General features: G+C 45.6%; 1 protein-coding gene across 5 annotated transcripts in view; it reads left to right on the top strand.

Moving 5' to 3' along the window:
* The window catches only part of MTMR14 (myotubularin related protein 14), a 107,254-nt gene that overhangs the window by 52,874 nt on the left and 33,224 nt on the right, over window positions 1-21,156 (top strand). For all 5 annotated transcript variants that reach the window (XM_068252560.1, XM_068252558.1, XM_068252559.1 and 2 more), the window contains one exon: window positions 9,952-10,028. In XM_068252560.1, the coding sequence (XP_068108661.1) occupies window positions 9,952-10,028 (77 nt within the window). The remainder of the gene's footprint in view (window positions 1-9,951; window positions 10,029-21,156) is intronic.

Raw genomic sequence — 21,156 nt, 5'->3', positions numbered from 1 at the left:
GGACACAGTCTGAGCGGTCTATAGAATTAGTGTTGTGAAAGAAGGTGGTATTGTAAGCGCTGCCATTTCCTTCTGCTGTACAAAACTTAAGTATACTTGAGGCTAGCTGCCTCCAGGGGTGTCAGCTTGCATTCAAATTTTAGAATTTTTAGATTAGTGTTAGCACATAATTTGCATCTGATTTGTATTCAAGGTGTGTATTTAGCCCCAAGGGGCTGGGCAAATCTCTGGAGCTTTCACTTCACTTGCAGCCTGTGAGCGCTGCCCATTGCTTACTGGTAGAGGAATAATTCTTGCTTGGTTACCTTCAGGTTGTTTCTAGCGACCATGTAGATATATCTAGCTGATGACCCGACCATGTATGTGGCTGGTGTTGGCTCCATCCACTTTTTCAAACCCTACCACACAAACACTTAATGACCAAGTTTGTGAGCTTTGAGGTCTTTTGCATCTATAATTTGTATATTCACATAGAAATCAAACAAATCAGATAGGCTGTTTGTGCTCCACCCCTCTCCAGCATTTGGACCCCAGTCACCCAATGACCAACTGTATCAGGTTGAAGACCTCTACTATTAACAGTGTAAAAAATGGCAGCAATTTAAATATTCCACTTGAAAATCAACAAATGCATTTTGATTGGCTATTATAGGTTCCACCCACACCTGAATATTAATCAGTCACCCAGTGATCATCTGGGCAAAGTTTGAGAACACTGCCATTTACAGTGTAAAAATGGCTGCAGTTTATATTTTCCCAGTGAAACTTGTTTTTGGCTCCGCTCACTTTTTTGTAACTTTGGCAGTCAATGACCAAGTTTGTGAGCTTTGGGGTCCTTGACATCAATTTGTATTTTCCCATTGAAATTAAAAAAATGTGATTGGCTGTGGCTCTGCCCTTTTTCTGAATTTGAACCTCAGTGACCCAATGACCAACTGTACCAGGTTTAAGGCTTGTGCCATTAACAGTGCAAGAATGGCAGCAATTTCGATATTCCCCTTGAAAAACAGCGATTGGCGCAGCCTCCCCGGACAGCTCCGCTTTTCTCTATGAGGAGGATTGGGACTGCGCATGACGTCTCCGACATGCGCAAACCTGATCCTCCCCCTAGAGAGACCGGAGCTGTGCGGGAAGTCTGCGCCGATGGCTGAATCCAAGCTGGGTAATGTATTAACTGGCTGGCTCGGGGGCTTCCGGCTACATAGCCTAGTGCTAGCTAAAGCTTTTACAGCCAGGCAAACAGTTAAATTAGTCCTGAGGAGAGCGATACTGCTGAGGAGGTTAATGAAAGGACATTTGATTCCACTTCCCCACCCAACAGGACATGGAGGAATGTTGTTTTGACAGTTAGTGGTTCACGATAGGAATCTGGTTTCTGGTTCCCCGACTTCCTTATCCTTGGGAAGTGCGTATCAGAGAATGTATGAAGAGTCATTACATGGGGAAACCAGGCTTGCTGGGAAGAAGTAATGGTTTTATGGCTTTCCCCTGTGAGGGGAGTTTTACAAGCCTGCCTATGGGAAGCGTCAACACCTATACACATTTTTTTTTTTTTTTTTTTTTTTTTTTGAGCAAAACCAAAACTTTTAAGGGGAATTCCGCAGCACACCTTTGTGTGCATACGTTCATGTGAGACTCAGGCGAATCCATCAGTGGTTGTTCAAAAAATACTGCATGCAGCTCTTTTTGTGATAACTCTGCAGTGGTTTATTTATTGTAGTTATAAAGCGCCAACATATTACGCAGCGCTGGGCATTAGTTTAGGTTACAGACAATATTTAGGGGTGACATACAGCAATAAGACAATACAGGAATACATGCAGACCAGATCACGCAACACAGTATGCGTACAAGGTAATGCTTGGTCAGTCACTGGAGGGGAGCATGGAGATTAGGCAAGATGGGTTCACTCAGATGCATAGCATGGGTTCACAGTAATGGAGGTGCAAGATCAGGTAGGACACAAAAGGAGGACCCTGCCCAAAGGCTTACAATCTAGAAGGAGAGGTAGGGACACGAGAGGTAGGGGACCAGAGTTCAGCTGTGGGTTTAGAGCACTTGTGAGGGGGGGGGGGGGGGTAGGCCTGAATGAAAACTAAGGTTTTGAGGGCCTTCTGGGTGGAAGTAGGAAGTTCCATAGTGTTGGGGCAGCGCTTGAGAAGTCCTGGAGGTGTTCATGGGACTGGGTGATGCGGGGGGGGGGGGCGGTCAGGCGAAGTTCATTGGAAGAGCGGAGTGAGCGGCTAGGTGTGTACCTCTGAGTATGGTCAGAAATGTAGGTTGGACGGGTTTTGTGGACAGATTTGTAGGTCAGACACAGTATCTTGAATTTGATTCTGGACTGGATAGGAAGCCAGTGGAGGGATTCACGAAGGGGAGCCGCGATGGGAGGAGTTGATAACTCTGGCTGCCACAATTATGATGGACTGCTGTGGGGCTATTCGGGTCATTGGGAGACCAGACAGAAGGGCATTGCAGTACTCAAGATGGGAAATTATGAAGGCATGGATAAGGAGTTTGGTGGTGGCAGAGGTCAGGAAAGGGTGAATCTTACAGATGTTACAAAGGTGGAAGTTGCAGGACTTTGTGAGGTTTTGGATGTGGGGAATGAAGGAGAGTGCGGAGTCCAGGGTGACACCCAGACAGCCGGCTTGAGAGGTAGGGCGAATAATAGTGTGGTTAACAGTGACATGCACATCTGGGAGGTTCAGGGATGGCTGGGGTGGGAAGATCAAAAATTCAATTTTGGTCTAGATTTAGTTTCCGGAACCTAGCGGACACCCAGGAGGAGATGGCTGATAGGCAGGAGAAGACCTTGTCCATGGTAGTGGTGGATAGGTCAGGGGATGTGGAGGATGTGTATAGAGAGAACAGTACGGGGCCAAGGACCGAACCTTGGACTCCCACCGAGAGGTGGTTGGGGGTGGACTAAGACTCATTGAAGGTCGTGAAGGAGCGGTTGGAAAGGTAGGATGAAAGCCAGGTCAGGGCGAGAGCATGAATGCCCATGGACTGGAGTAGGGGATGATCTACTGTGTCAAAAGCTGCTGAAAGGTCAAGGAGAATGGAGTATTTACCTTCAGCTTTAGCTAAGGCGAGGTCATTGACCACTTTGAGAGCGGTTTCGGTTGAGTCTGCAAGCCGAAATCCAGAGATTGCAGTGGGTCTAGCAGTGAGTTGGCACTGAGCTACCGGGTCAGGCGTTGTGAACCAGACACTCAAGGAGTTTTGAGGCAAAGGGGAGGAGGGAGATAGGGCGGTAGTGTGAGGGTAGCGAGTGGTCGAGGGAGGGTTTCTTGAGCAGGGGTAGTACAGTGGCCTGCTTGAAGTCTGAGGGGAAGGTGCCTGTGGGTAGGGAGAGGTTAAACAGGGTAGTGAGGACTGGGGCCAAATCCGTGAAGTGAGGCTGGAGTAATGCCCTTATCACGTTTCATTGGTGCGCAGGGCTTTGGCCATGTTTTATCTTTCAGTGTAGGACTATTCAGTGTTCTCCCCAGGCTCTTTAAGCCAGTTGCTTCGTCCGGCTAATCTTGGGGACCACCCAGCTGTCATCAGCCTCCTCAATTCGGCCAGTGCTTCTCAAGATGGATTCAAAAGAAAAAAACAAAGGCCTCAGTTCACTAAGCATATCTCCTGTCTTTAATAACTCTTCTAGAGTTATCACCATGGTGATAAGGCATGTAGTATTCTGGAAGCATTTTACCTCAGGCAAACCTAAAGTTAACTCTTCTGTCTTTAAGTTAACTCTTCAATCCTTAAAATAACTCCAGAGTTAAAGACAGGCTGTTTATTAACTGCGTGTGAAAATAACTACAGAGGAGGTAACTTAAGGAATGAAGAGATAAAACAACTCTCTCACTGTGTGGAGGTAAGTTATCTCTTGCCCTATTATCTCCAGCATGATCTTAGTGAATTGAGGCCAAAGTTTGAAAGTAATTCTTCAGATTTTCTTTCGTCCTTTTTTGTCTTTGTGCGGGAAACCCACTGATATAACTTTCTTCTCAATAATTCATCAAACCATCAGATCCTTTTGAAAAGCTTCAAAGACTTCTGATTTCTTATTTAATACGGCCAGGTTTTGGAAAATTAAACGACCCATTATCTTGCGATTGTCATCTTTTGTAAATAAATGATCACTTCTAAAGAGCATAAGAGGCTTCAAAGCAGCGGTAACGATTCCCGAAATATGGAGCATGAATAAAGAATGGGGGCTGTGACTGGTCCTGTTACGCACCCTTAAACAAAATGTCTTAATTGTATGTTTAAGCCGCTGTCCGAAGCGCAGGATTTCCTGCTACAGAACTTCTTTTATGCCAGCAGGGTTTACATAATTTGCCTTCACAAGACGCTCTCTCTGCAAAATGGAATAAGCTTTGCAAAACCTAATTAATTGAAAAGGCAAAGAATTCCTTTTTTTTTTCTTTTTTTTTTTCCCTCCAACTGAAATATCAAAGACCGCACGTTAGCGAGTGGAATAATTTAGCCAGACTAATTTTAACCTAATACGGCCATCATGCTGACATTAAAGCAGGCCGGTACCCGGGAATTAAACTCCTCATAGATCAGCAGGCAGCCGAGCTTCGCACAAATCATGTGCAGTCAGTGGTGTAATTAACAGGGGAGTCCATTAGCCAGGGCCACTTCTAGAGGGGGGTGTATAGTGGGGTGGGGGGGGAGGGGAGAGGTACATATCTCCACAGGGTATGTGATCAGAAACCTGTGCTAGACCAGCATCGCAGAGAAGGGAGTATATCTCACTGCATCTGAAGAGAGGCTAACACAGGTGTCAAACTCAATGCCAGCGAGCGGAGTCTGGCTCTCCTCACTATTTTATGTGCCTCCTATAGAGTGAATAACCACATGCTGCCTTCCCATCCACAGGGAGCACACCGGTGATAGTGTTTCTGGTTGAAACGCCATCAGCTTGAGCCATGGTGCAGCAGCAACCCACAGGACCCCCAGCGCCAGGGCCGGATTACCGACCAGGCAACAAAAGCAGTCGCTTGGGGCACCATTCAGAGTCAAAGGGGCCCCATCAGCACATAAACCAGCCCTTGCCATCCTGTCAGCGGTGGCTGGATGGTATAATGGTTAAAGGGACTCTGAGCAGTGCAGTAACTATGGAAAGATGCATATCATTTTAAAGCTCTCTTTCTCCTCTTTCCAATGATCTATAAACGGCTGCTCTATGCCTTTTAGTTTTCGATATTCTCGCGATCGAAATCGCGGCCACAGGACGACTTTTCTTAAAGTTGGCAGCTCGATTCAGCACAATGCAATGAAATATAAGGAACCCAGGGGGATATAATTACAAACATCATGCTGGTAGGTGTGAGGATGTAATGAATTAGTTGTGGGTATGCTTAAAGGCATATCCACAGGCACTGCTTGGAGTCCCTTTAAGGGCTCTGCCGCTGACACAGGAGACCAGGGTTCGAATCTCCGCTCTGCCTGTTCAGTAAGCCAGCACTTATTCAGTAGGAGACCATAGGCAAGTCTCTCTAACACTGCTACTGCCTATAGGGCGCGTCCTAGTGGCTGCAGCTCTGGCGCTTTGAGTCCACCAGGAGAAAAGCGCGATGATGCCGTGCGCTGCTGATTGTCTTCAGAGCCAGGCTCTCCTCCTAGGTCCCCCTCCTGCTACTGTGCGCTCTGCCGCTGCCCACTCCACCCTCCCTTCCCACAGAGAACCACAGCTGCAGCAAAAATGATAGCAGCAGATGGCAAACGCTCACTCACCTCCAAGCGATAGAGATCCCGTCATCTGAAACCCATCTGTCTCTTCTACAGTGCAGCCGCTCGCTCTGAACTTCCTGATTCTCAGATCAGACAGGAAGTAGGAAGTAGTAATAGTAGTAGTAACAGAGCGGCAGCACTCTAGAGGAGACAGATGGGCTCCGGATGACGGGACCTCTATTGCTTGGATCGCAATAGGTGAATGTGATTCATCTGGTGCTGTCATTCTCCCCCACTGCGGCCGCCTTCTCTGCTGGACTATCGTATTCACTGGGATGGAGGCTGCATGGTGGCTGTCTAGTTTGGGAGGAAATTGGTTGTTCGGTGGTGGGAGTGGTTATGTAATTCTGTCTGGGGAACGGCTTCCGGTTTGGCGGTGTCCAGAGCTTTCTGCTATTGCCAGGCTGGAGATGCAGGGGAAAGTGCTGCTGCTGTGATATCTGGCGCACTCTTCACAGGGGTGCCCCAGCCCCTGAGTGCAAATGTCCCAGCCATTCATCTCTCACTCTGCATTTTGCCGCTGCTATTCCCTGCATTGTGCACCCACAGAGGAAAGCGTGCTGTTGCCCATAGCAACCAGTAGCTCGGCTGCCCGGTGTGTGCGGCATATTGCTGTGCAGCTGCATCTTCTGATTCTATTACGACATGATGGGGGGGGGGGGGCCCAAATCAGTTACTTTGCTTAGGGCCCCATTTAGCCTTAATCCGGCTCTGCCCAGCGCCTCTCCCCACCCCATCCCAACATTGCAGAGAAGCAAAGTGGAGAAGCGTGATATTTAAAAAAAAAAAAAGTGTGTGTTTTCACTGTAAATAAAAAAAAACGGTACTTATCCGTTAGCTGGGCGCATCCGGCAGGTGGCACTAATTACTATTCCCCCTCCAGGCCGACGTGGATAGTAGGGAAAGATGTAACTCTGGTGGAGTTTTGTCGCCACCTAGAGGATGCGCCCGGCTAACGGATAAGTACCAAAAAAACTATCAGGTCCCCATTCACACTTAAAAGTGCAAAACGCCGGTGATTACCGCCGGTGTTTTGCAGGAGTGATTTTTTTTTTTTTTTTTTTTCTCTGCGATTAACACAGAAAAATCACTGGACACTGCAGCGTTTTAGGAGCGATCACAATTAGCCGTGCTATGCATGCTACTTGCTAATCGTGAATCGCTGGCAAAATGCTGCATGTCCCTGCATGTTAAGTTAACACTAACCGCAAATGCGGCAGTGAGAACACTGCCATAGGCTTACATGGGCTAGTGGTCTTTGCTCAAGTGTGAATGGGGCCTTCGGCATTTACACTAGAGGCGCTTTTCATTATTTTAAAGCACTGGGGTTAGTTTTTTTTTTTCTGTTTTTTTTTTTTTTTTTAAATCGCCCTGAAAGTGCTTACACCATGCTTTCCTATGCGCTAGTTCAGATTTGAGCATTCCATTCGCTCTCTAATCTGAAAAGCGCTGCATGGACCATTTTGGGGTGATTTTGCAATAATGGGAGGTATAGGAAAAGCGCTAGAGAGCGCTTTTGCCAGCGATTTCGTGTAGGTTTTTTGGCTTTTTTTTTTTTTTTTTTATATCAATTTAAATGTGAAGTGTTTCACATTTAAATTGATAGGAAATCGCCAAACGCACAAAAAAAGCTTACAAAAACCGCTTACCAAAAATGCCCAACACAGAAATCGCCGGGAGTCGCAAAAAAAAAAGCACGCCCCAACATGATCGGAATGCAGTGTGAACAAGGCCTTAGAGTACGAGATGAACAGAGGCGCCAGAAGAGTAAAAGCAATCTTTAAAATGGTTAAAAATGCTTGGAAGGCAGTGGTGGACTTACCTCCTATAAGCAGACACTAGAAACCTCTAGCCGACCGCGACCGCGTTAATTGACCTCTAGCCGACCGCGTCACGCCAATGGGTATGGCCGCGGCGGCAGCAGCCCCAGGACCGCCTAACACCGATCGGGGTAAAGTACCTAAGGCTCTGTTTTGCAGGCGATGAGTACGCAAGCTGCGCGCGCATCTCCTGCTCGGTGGGCAGTCGAAGGCCTCGGTCACATCTGACTAGCGCAGATGGCCATGCCATACGACCGCAACGCATATGATCGAATGCCATCTGCCCGCTGCACTGCTGATCCCATCCATTGACCGTGATGGGATCAGCTCTGCGCTTGTGGGCAAAATGCAGGCAGCGGTACGCAAGCGCTTCCTAGCGCATCGTACTGCTGCACAGTAGATGTGAACGGTAGAAGGGCAGTCTATGCCCTTCTGACATTCTTGCGTTTCAGCACATCATAGGTGCTTCCATATGCGCACGGAAGCGCGTATGATGTGAATGAGGCCTAACTCTCGCTGTGGAAAATTGAGTCCATTAGCTGCATGTCATCCTGTAGGAAGCATGTCCAGTGTTCTCCCCAGAAATGTTTTCCAGCCAGGTGGGGTGAGATGAGAATGCAGGGCCGGTGCTTCTGTGAGCTACTCTGCTTACAGAATAGGAGGAGGTGAGCCGAGAACAGCCGGGTGCTCACCAAAACTAGCCGGGTGGAGCTCCTGGCTAAAAGAGCCTGGGGAGAACACGGTCATAAAGTACTGCATTCATGTGTATCAGTTTGCATTCAATTGATTTAGATTAGAGTTTAGTGCATAGTTTTTGCATCTGATTTGTATTCAAGGTGTAATTTAAGTCCCTGGAGGGGCAGAGCCACGCCTCTGTTGGTTTCATTTCAGTTGAAGCCAGATTGAGCCCTGCCAGTCTTTTTCCCCATACAAGTTGCCTGGCTGTCCTGCTGATCTGTCGTGCATCAATAGTGTAAATCGCACACCTGAAACAAGCATGCAGCAAATCCAGTCAGTCTTCAGTCAGCGCATCTGATCTGCAGCTGTTTCAGGATTTCTGGCTAAAAGTATTAGCCCCAGTGTTTTCTGTACTTGTGTTGCTAGATGTCTGTACGGTGCATTGAACTGCGCATGGCTCTATGCTTACTACAAAAATTTAGCCTAATAAAATGAGCCCCACATTAGGCATATTTTTCACTTAAAAGCTACCCGATGTGGCATGAGATAGACATGGGTATGTACACTGCCAAGCAATCGAATAGCTATGCTGTTACTTTTTTTTTTTCTTTCTCTGCCTGAAAGGGTTAAATTATTAGGTATGTAAGTGGCTGACTCAGTCCTGCCTCAGACAGGAAGTGACCACAGTGTGACCCTCACTGATAAGAAATTCCATCTTTAAAACACTTTCCTGCTCTCAGAAGCCATTTTCTGCTAGGAAAGAGATAAAAATGGCCAATCGTTCATAGATTTTAGCTCTGGCACACTTCAATGAATGTCAGAAAAAACAATAAAACAGTTAAAACTTTAAAAAGCAGATTTAAACATTAAATAAAACTGGAATATCTTAAGTCATTTTTAAGTGAAGGAAGATAGATGCAATCATTTATTTCATTATTTTATTTTCGCTTCGGGTGTCCTTTAAGTAGTAATTACTGATAAATGGAAATAGTTTCTTTTAGTGTTCTAGGGTCACAATGTATAGTCATTTAATGGAGACTACAAAAACCTAAAATCAAATTGGGGGGGGGGCGGGGCGGCGCAATCTTTGTAGGAGAGGTGGCGGTGCAGTGTTTAATGGGAGTGGGTGGCGGGCATCCAGTCTATTTGCTCCATTGATTTCTGGCAGGTACAATTAAATTATCAAACTATACCTGATCATTGATTCCTGATTGGGGGGGCAGGTCAGTCGCAACAGAATAAAGTTTTGCTCAGTTGGTGCCGGGTCAGCAGCGCATTGCTAGTGGCGGTCGATTTTGTTATGACAAAGGCAGCAGCGCAGCTTGTACTCACCTGTCTGCTGTGCGTCTCACTCCCACTGCTGGGCTCTGCTTCTGGTCTCCTCATCCTGGGGGCCCATGTCATGTGAGGTACAGTAGAGGTCAACCACTAGTCCTCTAGTGGTCATGTGAGGTGCATGGTGGATAGGTGAGAGCTGACTACTGTGCATGCATGGGGACTGGGAGACCAGGGGAGACGGCCTGCAGTATGCATAGATTTTCAATTATTTCCTTCCCGAAATGTTTTATCTGTGTAGTGTGTGTGATCAGAGAGGGATCGATCTGTTGGGGCCACACTGACCAGCATATGGGTCAGCTTTATTCAGGAGACACTTTGGGGCTAATTTACTTTACTGTCTCTTCCTTTTTAAATAACTGCTGTAATGTTGCTCTTGCAGGACGGGATGGTGCACAGCACTCTGGAGCCCGCTGAGATACTTTACTTGACTATAGCCTATGACTGGTTCCTTTTTGGGTAAGTTGGAGCTCTTTTTTGTTTGTTTTTGTTTTTTTTCCTCCTCCCTGGTAGTCCATTCAACTGAAAGTACAAAAATGTTTGACGTATGGTCAGTATAATATATATGTTGTCGATGGAGGGACACTCCAGCACTTATTTAACCATTTCAGCCCGCGGGGATTTTTTACCTTATGCATCAGAGCAATTTTCACCTCCCATTCATTTGCTAATAACTTTATCACTACTTATCACAATTTATTGATCTATACCTTGTTTTTTTCCATCACGAATTAGGCTTTTTTTGGGTGATACATTTTTGCTAAGAAATATTTTTTTAAAAAAAATGCATTTTAACAGGTATATTGACCCTCTGGGCGATACAATTACATCGCCCAGGAGGGGGCGCAGCACTTTTTTTTTTTATTTTTTAAATCATGTAGCGAGCCCTGGGCTTGCTACATGATAGCCGCTGCGCAGCGGCATCCCTCCACCCACTCCGATCGCCTACGGCGATCAGAGTAAGCAGGAAATCCCGTTCAGAACGGGATTTCCTGCTGGGCTTTCCCGGTCGCCATGGCGACGGGGCGGGATGACGTCATGGACTTCGTGACGTCAGAGGGAGTCCCGATCCACCCCTCAGCGCTGCCTGCCACTGATTGGCCAGGCTGCGCGAGGGGTCTGGGGGGGCTGCACGGTGGGTAGCGGCGGATCGGCGGTGGCAATCGAAAGTTACACACAGCTAGCAAAGTGCTAGCTGCGTGTAACAAAAAAAAAATTCTGCAAATCGGCCCACCAGGGCCTGAGAAATCCTCCTGCGCGATATACCCCGAGCTCAGCTCGGGATTATCGCCCAGGAGGTAAAGAAAAAAAATTGAAAAAATTCATTATTTCTCAGTTTTCGGCCCTTACACCTACAAAATAATACATGCTACCATAATTAAAACCTATATATTTTATTTGCCCATTTGTCTCGGTTATTAAACCATTTAAATTTTGTCTCTATCACAATGTATGGTGCCAATATTTTATTTGACGCAAAACTGAAAAAAAGTCACCTTTAATTCCAATCACCATTTACAAGCTTATAAATGAAAACATGTTTGTAGTATACCCCCTTCACATGCATATTTAAAAAGTTTAGACCCTTGGGTAACTATTTTTATGGATTTATTTATATTTTTATTGTAATTTTTTTTCCAATAAAAATTTTATTTGGGTAATTTTTTTGGTGTTGGGAATAATTTTTAATGTCATAATATGTGTAAATTGCTTAAAAAATGTATGTAGATGTAGTTTTACCATTTGGCCACAAGATGGCCACCTTGAGTTTCTTTTTTTTCCCTTGCGTTTTCTCACTTCCTGGAAGCACAAGGAGGTCGGGGAAATTTTTTTTTTTGTTTGTTTAGAAAAACTGGTCTCTGTTAAGAGACCATCGGTTTTTCTGCTTGGGACTTAGATCGGTGAACGGGAACAATGTTCCTGTTCACTGATCTCTCGGCTACCGGGAGGCGCGCCCGCGAGCGCTCCACTACAGCAGAGCAGCTGCCTGGCGTGAGGATCACGTCCGGGCGGCTGAAATGGTTGATTCACTTTTTTTTCCTATGAGGAAAAAGTTCATCCTTCTGTTTGGTACTTTTTTTCAAGTGCTGAAAAGTTAACAGTAGGTGAAACCATACAGTCAAAATTATTCTGAGTAATTGCTTGGTTGGTGGCTTAACCACTTCGGGACCACAGTCTTTTCGCCCCTTAAGGACCAGAGCCTTTTTCTCCATTCAGACCACTGCAGCTTTCACGGTTTATTGCTCGGTCATAAAACCTACCACCTAAATGAATTTTACCTCCTTTTCTTGTCACTAATACAGCTTTCTTTTGATGCTATTTGATTGCTGCTGCGAGTTTTACTTTTTATTATATTCATCAAAAAAGACATGAATTTTGTCAAAAAAATGACTTTTTTAACTTTCTGTGCTGACATTTTTCAAATAAAGTAAAATTTCCTATACATTTGAGCGCGAAAGTTATTCTGCTACATGTCTTTGATAAAAAAAAAAACATTCAGTGTATATTTATTGGATTGGGTAAAAGTTATAGCGTTTACAAACTATGGTGCCAAAAGTGAATTTTCCCATTTTCAAGCATCTCTGACTTTTCTGCGCACCTGTCATGTTTCATGAGGGGCTAAAATTCCAGGATAGTACAAATACCCCCCAAATGACCCCATTTTGGAAAGAAGACATCCCAAAGTATTCAGTGAGAGGCATGGTGAGTTCATAGAAGATTTTATTTTTTGTCACAAGTTAGCGGAAAATGACAGTTTGTGACAAAAAAAAAAAAAAAAAAAAGTTTCCATTTCTTCTAACTTGCGACAAAAAAAAATGAAATCTGCCACGGACTCACTATGCTCCTCTCTGAATACCTTGAAGTGTCTACTTTCCAGAATGGGGTCATTTGTGGGGTGTGTTTACTGTCCTGGCATTTGGGGGGTGCCTAATTGTAAGCACCCCTGTAAAGCCTAAAGATGCTCATTGGACTTTGGGCCCCTTAGCGCAGTTAGGCCGCAAAAAAGTGCCACACATGTGGTATTGCCGTACTCAGGAAAAGTAGTATAATGTGTTTTGGGGTGTATTTTTACACATACACATGCTGGGTGGGAGAAATATCTCCGTAAATGACAATTTTTTTATTTTTTTTACACACAATTGTCTATTTATAGAGATATTTCTCCCACTCAGCATGGGTATGTGGAAAAATACACCCCAAAACACATTATACTACTTCTCCTGAGTACGGCGATACCACATGTGTGGCACTTTTTTGCACCCTAACTGCGCTAAGGGGCCCAAAGTCCAATGAGTACCTTTAGGATTTCACAGGTCATTTTGAGAAATTTCGTTTCAAGACTACTCCTCACGGTTTAGGGCCCCTAAAATGCCAGGACAGTATAGGAACCCCACAAATTACCCCATTTTAGAAAGAAGACACCCCAAGGTATTCCGTTAGATGTATGGTGAGTTCATAGAAGATTTTTTTTTTTTGTCACAAGTTAGCGGAAATTGATTGTAATTGTTTTTTTTCACAAAGTGTCATTTTCCGCTAACTTGTGACAAAAAATAAAATCTTCTATGAACTCGCCATTCTCCTAACGGAATACCTTGGGGTGTCTTCTTTCTAAAATGGAGTCATTTGTGGGGTTCCTATACTGCCCTGGCATTTTAGGGGCCCTAAACCGTGAGGAGTAGTCTTGAAACCAAATGTGGCAAAATGACCTGTGAAATCCTAAAGGTACTCATTGGACTTTGGGCCCCTTAGCGCACTTAGGGTGCAAAAAAGTGCCACACATGTGGTACCGCCGTACTCAGGAGAAGTAGTATAATGTGTTTTGGGGTGTATTTTTACACATACCCATGCTGGGTGGGAGAAATATCTCTGTAAATGACAATTATTTGATTTTTTTTACACACAATTGTCCATTTACAGAGAGATTTCTCCCACCCAGCATGGGTATGTATAAAAATACACCCCAAAACACATTATACTACTTCTTCTGAGTACGGCGATACCACATGTGTGACACTTTTTTGCAACCTAGGTGCGCTAAGGGGCCTAACGTCCTATTCACAGGTCATTTTGAGGCATTTGGATTCTAGACTACTCCTCACGGTTTAGGGCCCCTAAAATGCCAGGGCAGTATAGGAACCCCACAAGTGACCCCATTTTAGAAAGAAGACACCCCAAGGTATTCTGTTAGGAGTATGGTGAGTTCATAGAAGATTTTTTTTTTGTCACAAGTTAGCGGAAAATGACACTTTGTGAAAAAAAAAACAATACATATCAATTTCCGCTAACTTGTGACAAAAAATAAAATCTTCTATGAACTCATCATACACCTAAAAGAATACCTTGGGGTGTCTTCTTTCTAAAATGGGGTCACTTGTGGGGTTCCTATACTGCCCTGGCATTTTAGGGGCCCTAAACCGTGAGGAGTAGTCTTGAACCCAAATGTCTCAAAATGACCTGTGAAATCCTAAAGGTACTCATTGGACTTTGGGCCCCTTAGCACAGTTAGGCTGCAAAAAAGTGTCACACATGTGGTATCGCCGTACTCAGAAGAAGTAGTATAATGTGTTTTGTGGTGTATTTTTACATATAACCATGCTGGGTGGGAGAAATATCTCTGTAAATGACACATTTTTGATTTTTTTTACACACAATTGTCCATTTACAGAGAGATTTCTCCCACCCAGCATGGGTATGTGTAAAAATACACCACAAAACACATTATACTACTTCTCCTGAGTATGGCGATACCACATGTGTGACACTTTTTTGCAGCCTAGGTGCGCTAAGGGGCCCAACGTCCTATTCACAGGTCATTTTGAGGCATTTGTTTTCTAGACTACTCCTCACGGTTTAGGGCCCCTAAAATGCCAGGGCAGTATAGGAACCCCACAAGTGACCCCATTTTAGAAAGAAGACACCCCAAGGTATTCCGTTAGGGGTATGGTGAGTTCATAGAAGATTTTATTTTTTCTCACAAGTTAGTGAAAAATGACACTTTGTGAAAAAAACAATAACAATCCAATTTCCGCTAACTTTTGACAAAAAATAAAATATTCTATGAACTCATCATACACCTAACAGAATACCTTGGGGTGTCTTCTTTCTAAAATGGGGTCACTTGTGGGGTTCCTATACTGCCCTGGCATTTTACGGGCCCAAAACTGTGAGTAGTCTGGAAACCAAATTTCTCAAAATGACTGTTCAGGGGTATAAGCATCTGCAAATTTTGATGACAGGTGGTCTATGAGGGGGCAAATTTTGTGGAATCGGTCATAAGCAGGGTGGCCTCTTAGATGACAGGATGTATTGGGCCTGATCTGATGGATAGGAGTGCTAGGGGGGTGACAGGAGGTGATTGATGGGTGTCTCAGGGGGCGGTTAGAGGGGAAAATAGATGCAATCAATGCACTGGGGAGGTGATCGGAAGGGGGTCTGAGGGGGATCTGAGGGTTTGGCCGAGTGATCAGGAGCCCACACGGGGCAAATTAGGGCCTGATCTGATGGGTAGGTGTGCTAGGGGGTGACAGGAGGTGATTGATGGGTGTCTCAAGGTGTGATTAGAGGGGGGAAATAGATGCAAGCAATGCACTGGCGAGGTGATCAGGGCTGGGGTCTGAGGGCGTTCTGAGGTGTGGGCGGGTGATTGGGTGCCCGCAAGGGGCAGATTAGGGTCTAATCTGATGGGTAACAGTGACAGGTGGTGATAGGGGGTGATTGATGGGTAATTAGTGGGTGTTTAGAGGAGAGAATAGATGTAAACAATGGATTTGGGAGGTGATCTGATGTCGGATCTGCGGGCGATCTATTGGTGTGGGTGGGTGATCAGATTGCCCGCAAGGGGCAGGTTAGGGGCTGATTGATGGGTGGCAGTGACAGGGGGTGATTGATGGGTGGCAGTGACAGGGGGTGATTGATGGGTGATTGACAGGTAATCAGTGGGTTATTACAGGGGAGAACAGATGTAAATATTGCACGGGCGAATTGATAAGGGGGGGGTCTGAGGGCAATCTGAGCGTGTGGGCAGGTGATTGGGTGCCCGCAAGGGACAGATTAGGGTCTAATCTGATGGGTAACAGTGACAGGTGGTGATAGGGGGTGATTGATGGGTAATTAGTGGGTGTTTAGAGGAGAGAATAGATGTAAACAATGGATTTGGGAGGTGATCTGATGTCGGATCTGCGGGCGATCTATTGGTGTGGGTGGGTGATCAGATTGCCCGCAAGGGGCAGGTTAGGGGCTGATTGATGGGTGGCAGTGACAGGGGGTGATTGATGGGTGGCAGTGACAGGGGGTGATTGATGGGTGATTGACAGGTAATCAGTGGGTTATTACAGGGGAGAACAGATGTAAATATTGCACGGGCGAATTGATAAGGGGGGGGTCTGAGGGCAATCTGAGCGTGTGGGCAGGTGATTGGGTGCCCGCAAGGGGCAGATTAGGGTCTAATCTGATGGGTAACAGTGACAGGTGGTGATAGGGGGTGATTGATGGGTAATTAGTGGGTGTTTAGAGGAGAGAATAGATGTAAACAATGGATTTGGGAGGTGATCTGATGTCGGATCTGCGGGCGATCTATTGGTGTGGGGGGGTGATCAGATTGCCCGCAAGGGGCAGATCAGGGGCTGATTGATGGGTGGCAGTGACAGGGGGTGATTGACGGGTGATTGACGGGTGATTGACGGGTGATTGACAGGTGATTGACAGGTGATTGACAGGTGATCAGGGGGGATAGATGCATACAGTACACGGGGGGGGGGGGGGGTCTGGGGGGGGTCTGGGGAGAATCTGAGGGGTGGGGGGGTGATCAGGAGGGAGTAGGGGGCAGATTAGGGACTTAAAAAAAAAATAGCGTTGACAGATAGTGACAGGGAGTGATTGATGGGTGATTAGGAGGGTGACTGGGTGCAAACAGTGGTCTGGGGGGTGGGCAGGGGGGGGTCTGAGGGGTGCTGTGGGCGATCAGGGGGCAGGGGGGGGGGAAATCAGTGTGTTTGGTGCAGACTAGGGTGGCTGCAGCCTGCCCTGGTGGTCCCTCGGACACTGGGACCACCAGGGCAGGAGGCAGCCAGTATAATAGGCTTTGTATACATTACAAAGCCTATTATACACTGTTGCAGCGGCGATCCGGATGCCAGTAACCCGCCGGCGCTTCCGAACGGCCGGCGGGTTACGGCGAACGGGGGGCGGAGCCAGTCCCCGGCGGCTGATCGCGTCACGAATGACGCGATCGCCGCATAGCCACTCCCGCAGCCGCCCCCGCCGATGGGCGTATTGCGGTCGTTTGGGCCCAGACTTTGCCGCCGCCCATCGGCTGGGGGCGGTCGTTATGTGGTTAAAGAGAATCTGTACTCTAATATTCTTACACTAAAAAGCATACCATTCTATTCCTTATTTTCTCCTGTGCCCCTCTGTGCTGTTTCTGCCACTCTCTGCTGCAATCCTGGCTTGTAATTAACAGTTTTAGGCAATGTTTACAAACAAACTAACCAGCTTCTAATAGGCTCAGCTAAGCATAGTGTGTGAGTATGCAGGGGGCCTGCAGAGGGTGTGTATCGCTTCTACCAATCACAAGCAGCCCTGCACATTCCACACAATCAAAGCCTTAGCCCGACAAACAGGACAGAGGAAAGATACATTGATTTATTACAGAGACAGTGTAATTAGGAAGAGCTGCAGTAAGCCCCAGCACATTAGAACAGGCATAGGAACTCATAGGATAGAAGAACTAAGGCTGAAAAAATTGTTACAGAGTCTCTTTAAAGCGGCAGGGATAGCCATACTATGCCAGGGAAAAAACATATCAGTACTTCTACAACTACTTGTTCTACTTTCATAACAGATGTATTGTACTGTCCACGGTATATTAACTATATAAAATTACCTGAAACAGAATTCTCTCTGATTTCAGTGATTTGCCATCTTAATTCCTTTTGACTGAAGCCAATCCTGATGTCATTTTCTCACTTAATTTTTTTTTTCTCCTAGAAACTGCACTGTCATATCTAGCTTGCATATATCATATCTAGTAAACACGTTAGCACAGCATAGATCAGATTTCAGCGGCTCACTGAACTGCCCTCAGCCAATCAGTGAGGAGCAGGAATGTGGGAGGGGTGATGGCAAGCTTCCTTCTCATCAGCAAAGTACTAATTTGGGCCAGGTTGACAGATGAGATTTATTACAGCAGAGACCTTTCTGATTCAATTGGAGTGCTTGCAATGCAGGGTAAGGCTGCAGGATGCATAATAAACACAGCAGTAGGTAAATGGAATTTGATTTTGTGGCTGACAATTCCTCTTTAAGGGCTGGAACCCACTGAAATCCGCAAACGCAACCGCTAGCGGTTTGTCTGAGCGGTTTGCAAGCGGATTCATGCACGTTTTCGGTCGCGTTTTGCAACAGTGTATTTTTTTGCTCAGCGGTTGTGTAGCGTTTTGCGTTTCGCGTTTTTATCCTGATTGGTCCTGTGAATTATTTTTAATTTTGTTAGTGTGCTGAACCGCAAAATGCTAGCAAAACCGCTCAGTTTAGGTTTTGCTGAGCGTTTCTGCTAGCGTTTCAATACTTTACATTGAAGCGCTAACGCTCCCAAAATGCTGCAGGTCCTGCGTTTGCGTTTCTGGGAAACGCAAACGCTCCTGTGGAAGTTGCCCCATCCATTATCAGCTGAGCGTTTTGGCAAAACGCTAGCGTATCGCAGCGCTGCCAAAATGCTCAAAAAAAAGCTCTTGTGGGTTCCAGCCCTGAAAGGCATTTTATTGGTGTGGAAATATCACTTCGGAAAAACTTAGTGAATAAGTTAAAGGGACTCCGGGCAGTGCAGTAACTATGGAAAGATGCATACCATTTTGAAGCTCTTTCTCCTCTTTCCAACAATATTTAAACCACTGCCCTACGCCTTTTTAGTTTTCGCTATTTTCGCGATCAAAATCGAGGCAAACGAGATTTCGATCGCGTAAATAACTATAAGGCGTAGGGCGGCGGTTTATGTGTTGTTGCAAAGAGGAGAAAGAGAGCTTCAAAATGGTATGCATCTTTCCATAGTTACTTGTATTACACAGGATGACTTTTCCCCCGAAATCTGCAGCTCCATTCAGCTGCCGACTTTGGGGAAAAGATCGAAGTCGCGGTGGCCGCGATTTCGATTGCGAAAATGGCAAACTAAAAGGCGTAGGGTGGCGGTGGTTTATATATCGTTCGAAAGAGGAGAAAGAGAGCTTCAAAATGGTATGCATCTTTCCATAGTTTCTGCACTACTCCGGAGTCCCTTTAATGCATAAGGGCCTCCATCTTTTATTTTCAGTAGGTGGTGCACTCTTACATTTGTGTTTACCCACAATGCACCACTACTGATTATGCAAATTCTCTCGTGGGGGTTGATGTGGAGTTGTAAAATTTAAAGCTATAGGCTTGCTATACACCAGCGGTTCTGGATGCGAGCCTGGCTTAGAGAGGCCAAAAGAGATAATTTGCATATTCAGTAGTGGTGCATTGTGGGTAACCACAAATGTTCACTTATAGCTGAATTATTGCAAGTTTCCTTCTGTTTGAAGAAGGCAAATTACACCAAGCATTGATTTTTAATAGGAGGGCTTTTTGGTCTTTTATCCCCCTATACATTCCTAGTGGTTTGGGTCACCCCGAGCTGCTTGGTTACTCTGTCACACTTGAAGTCTCCCGCTTGTGTAAAATGACATACCTCTCCTTAGGTTGCCCTATTTTATTTTAATACAATATGGGACTCTTGGCACACGTTTTAAAACCTTCATGATTCAAGAAAGGTTTGTGTGTGATTTGGTCAGTAAACTGCTACGCTTTTGGGAATACACACTTTAGGTTTGGAAGCTTTCTAATGTCTTGCAGCAGGTTGCGCCCATCTTGACAGACTGAGAAAACTACAGCAAAGTGGGCTCGCTTCACTCAGCAGTCCAGTAGAGGTGCAAATTCTACTTTGATGCAGAATTGTGCAAACTTCTACAGCTTGAAAATGAGCCAATAAAATTTTTCTTCACGGCTTAATTTCATTGGTCTATTTTCAAGCGACATAAATTAGCATAATGTACATAATCCTCAATCACTTTAACATTATTTGCGTCTCATTGGCTATCCCTACACTCCTACTCTTGGCTGAGAACATTTTGTAATGCTAAAAGATAGCTTACTAAGGGTTAGTTTCCATATAGTGCGCTTTCATGCGCGCTTATGGAAACCCGATCGCAGGAACCGCAGACAGTGCATAGACCGCACTGTCAGCTGTTTCCATTCCTGCGCGGGGATTCACTGCTGAATCACCGCGCATGGTTTACTGCCTTTCGGGGCGATTCAGCCTGAGATCTCATTCAATATAATAAGCCATGGGGCTCTGCGCTGCATGGAAACGAGCCCTAAGTCTCTGGGGAGTCATTCAGTGTCCCTCCCTTGCCACACCCTGAACCAGCCACATCCATTTACCCATCAGGAAGAAGGGGTGCGTGGCAGCTAGAACCTCCCCATCCCAGAATGGTATAGCTTTTTAAATGGCCCAAGGGAGAGACAAGGCACAAGGAAGATTTCTGTGCAAAAACGCAGTTCAATTAATTTTCATGAAATTTTTGTCTGTAAAGTACCAAGATGTGTCAAGCAAGGGTCTGAAACTTTTTTACTTAAAAGGTTTATTAAACACAAACCTGTCATTTTATTTTCCCTTTCTACTAGGCCACAATTTCACCATGCCCCAGCTTTTTGGCAGAAGACTGGGAGTTCTTTGCATGCTTTTTGTATTAAAATTTAATGTGCGTACAAACAGTATAAAAGCAAAAAATGCATGTGAAAAAGGAAACCCTGAATTGCTGCGCGAGCCTCACTCGTCCATACCATTTTCAGCTATTTTTCTCTGGACGTGTCAGGCACTTCCATACCGCTAGGGAAGGTATACCACAATACGGCCTGGTGCACACCAAAACCCGCTAGCAGATCCGCAAAATGCTAGCAGAGTTTGAAACGCTTTTTGTTATTTTTATGTAGCATTTCACCTAGCATTTTGCGGTTTTGGGAAGTGTTTTTGGTGTAGTAGATTTCATGTATTGTTACAGTAAAGCTGTTACTGAACAGCTACTGTAACAAAAAACGCCTGGCAAACCGCTCTGAAGTGCCGTTTTTCAGAGCGGTTTGCGTTTTTCCTATACTTAACATTGAGGCAGAAACGCATCCGCAATCCAAAATCTGCAGCAGTCTGGGAGTATGCGTTTCTGCAAAACGCCTCCCGCTCTGGTGTGCACCAGCCCATTGAAATACATTACCCTAGCGGATCCGCACCCGCAAGCGGATCGCAAACCGCAGCCGAAACGCTCTGGTGTGCACTAGGCCTACCTTAGATTTCCAAGCGAGGCAGCAGCAAAGCTAGCAGGATGAGCTTCATCAGGCAGTGCGAGTCCATTTAGTTAACGCCAGTACTAGTGTGACTTGAGGTAAACGTGTGTATGTACAGTGCAAAACATCTTAACCAGTCTTTTTCAGGCAATAAAAAAAAAAGTTAATTTTCAGGCATGCAAGTGACAGTTTGTCTTTTTTCATGAATATAGTAAGCCTCACTGATGAGCAAATTACA

The sequence above is a fragment of the Hyperolius riggenbachi genome, chromosome 9 (genome assembly GCF_040937935.1).
Source record: "Hyperolius riggenbachi isolate aHypRig1 chromosome 9, aHypRig1.pri, whole genome shotgun sequence".
Lineage (NCBI taxonomy): Eukaryota > Metazoa > Chordata > Amphibia > Anura > Hyperoliidae > Hyperolius > Hyperolius riggenbachi.
The sequence above is the reverse complement of the archived record's forward strand: the minus strand, read 5'-3'. Positions and strand labels throughout refer to the sequence as shown.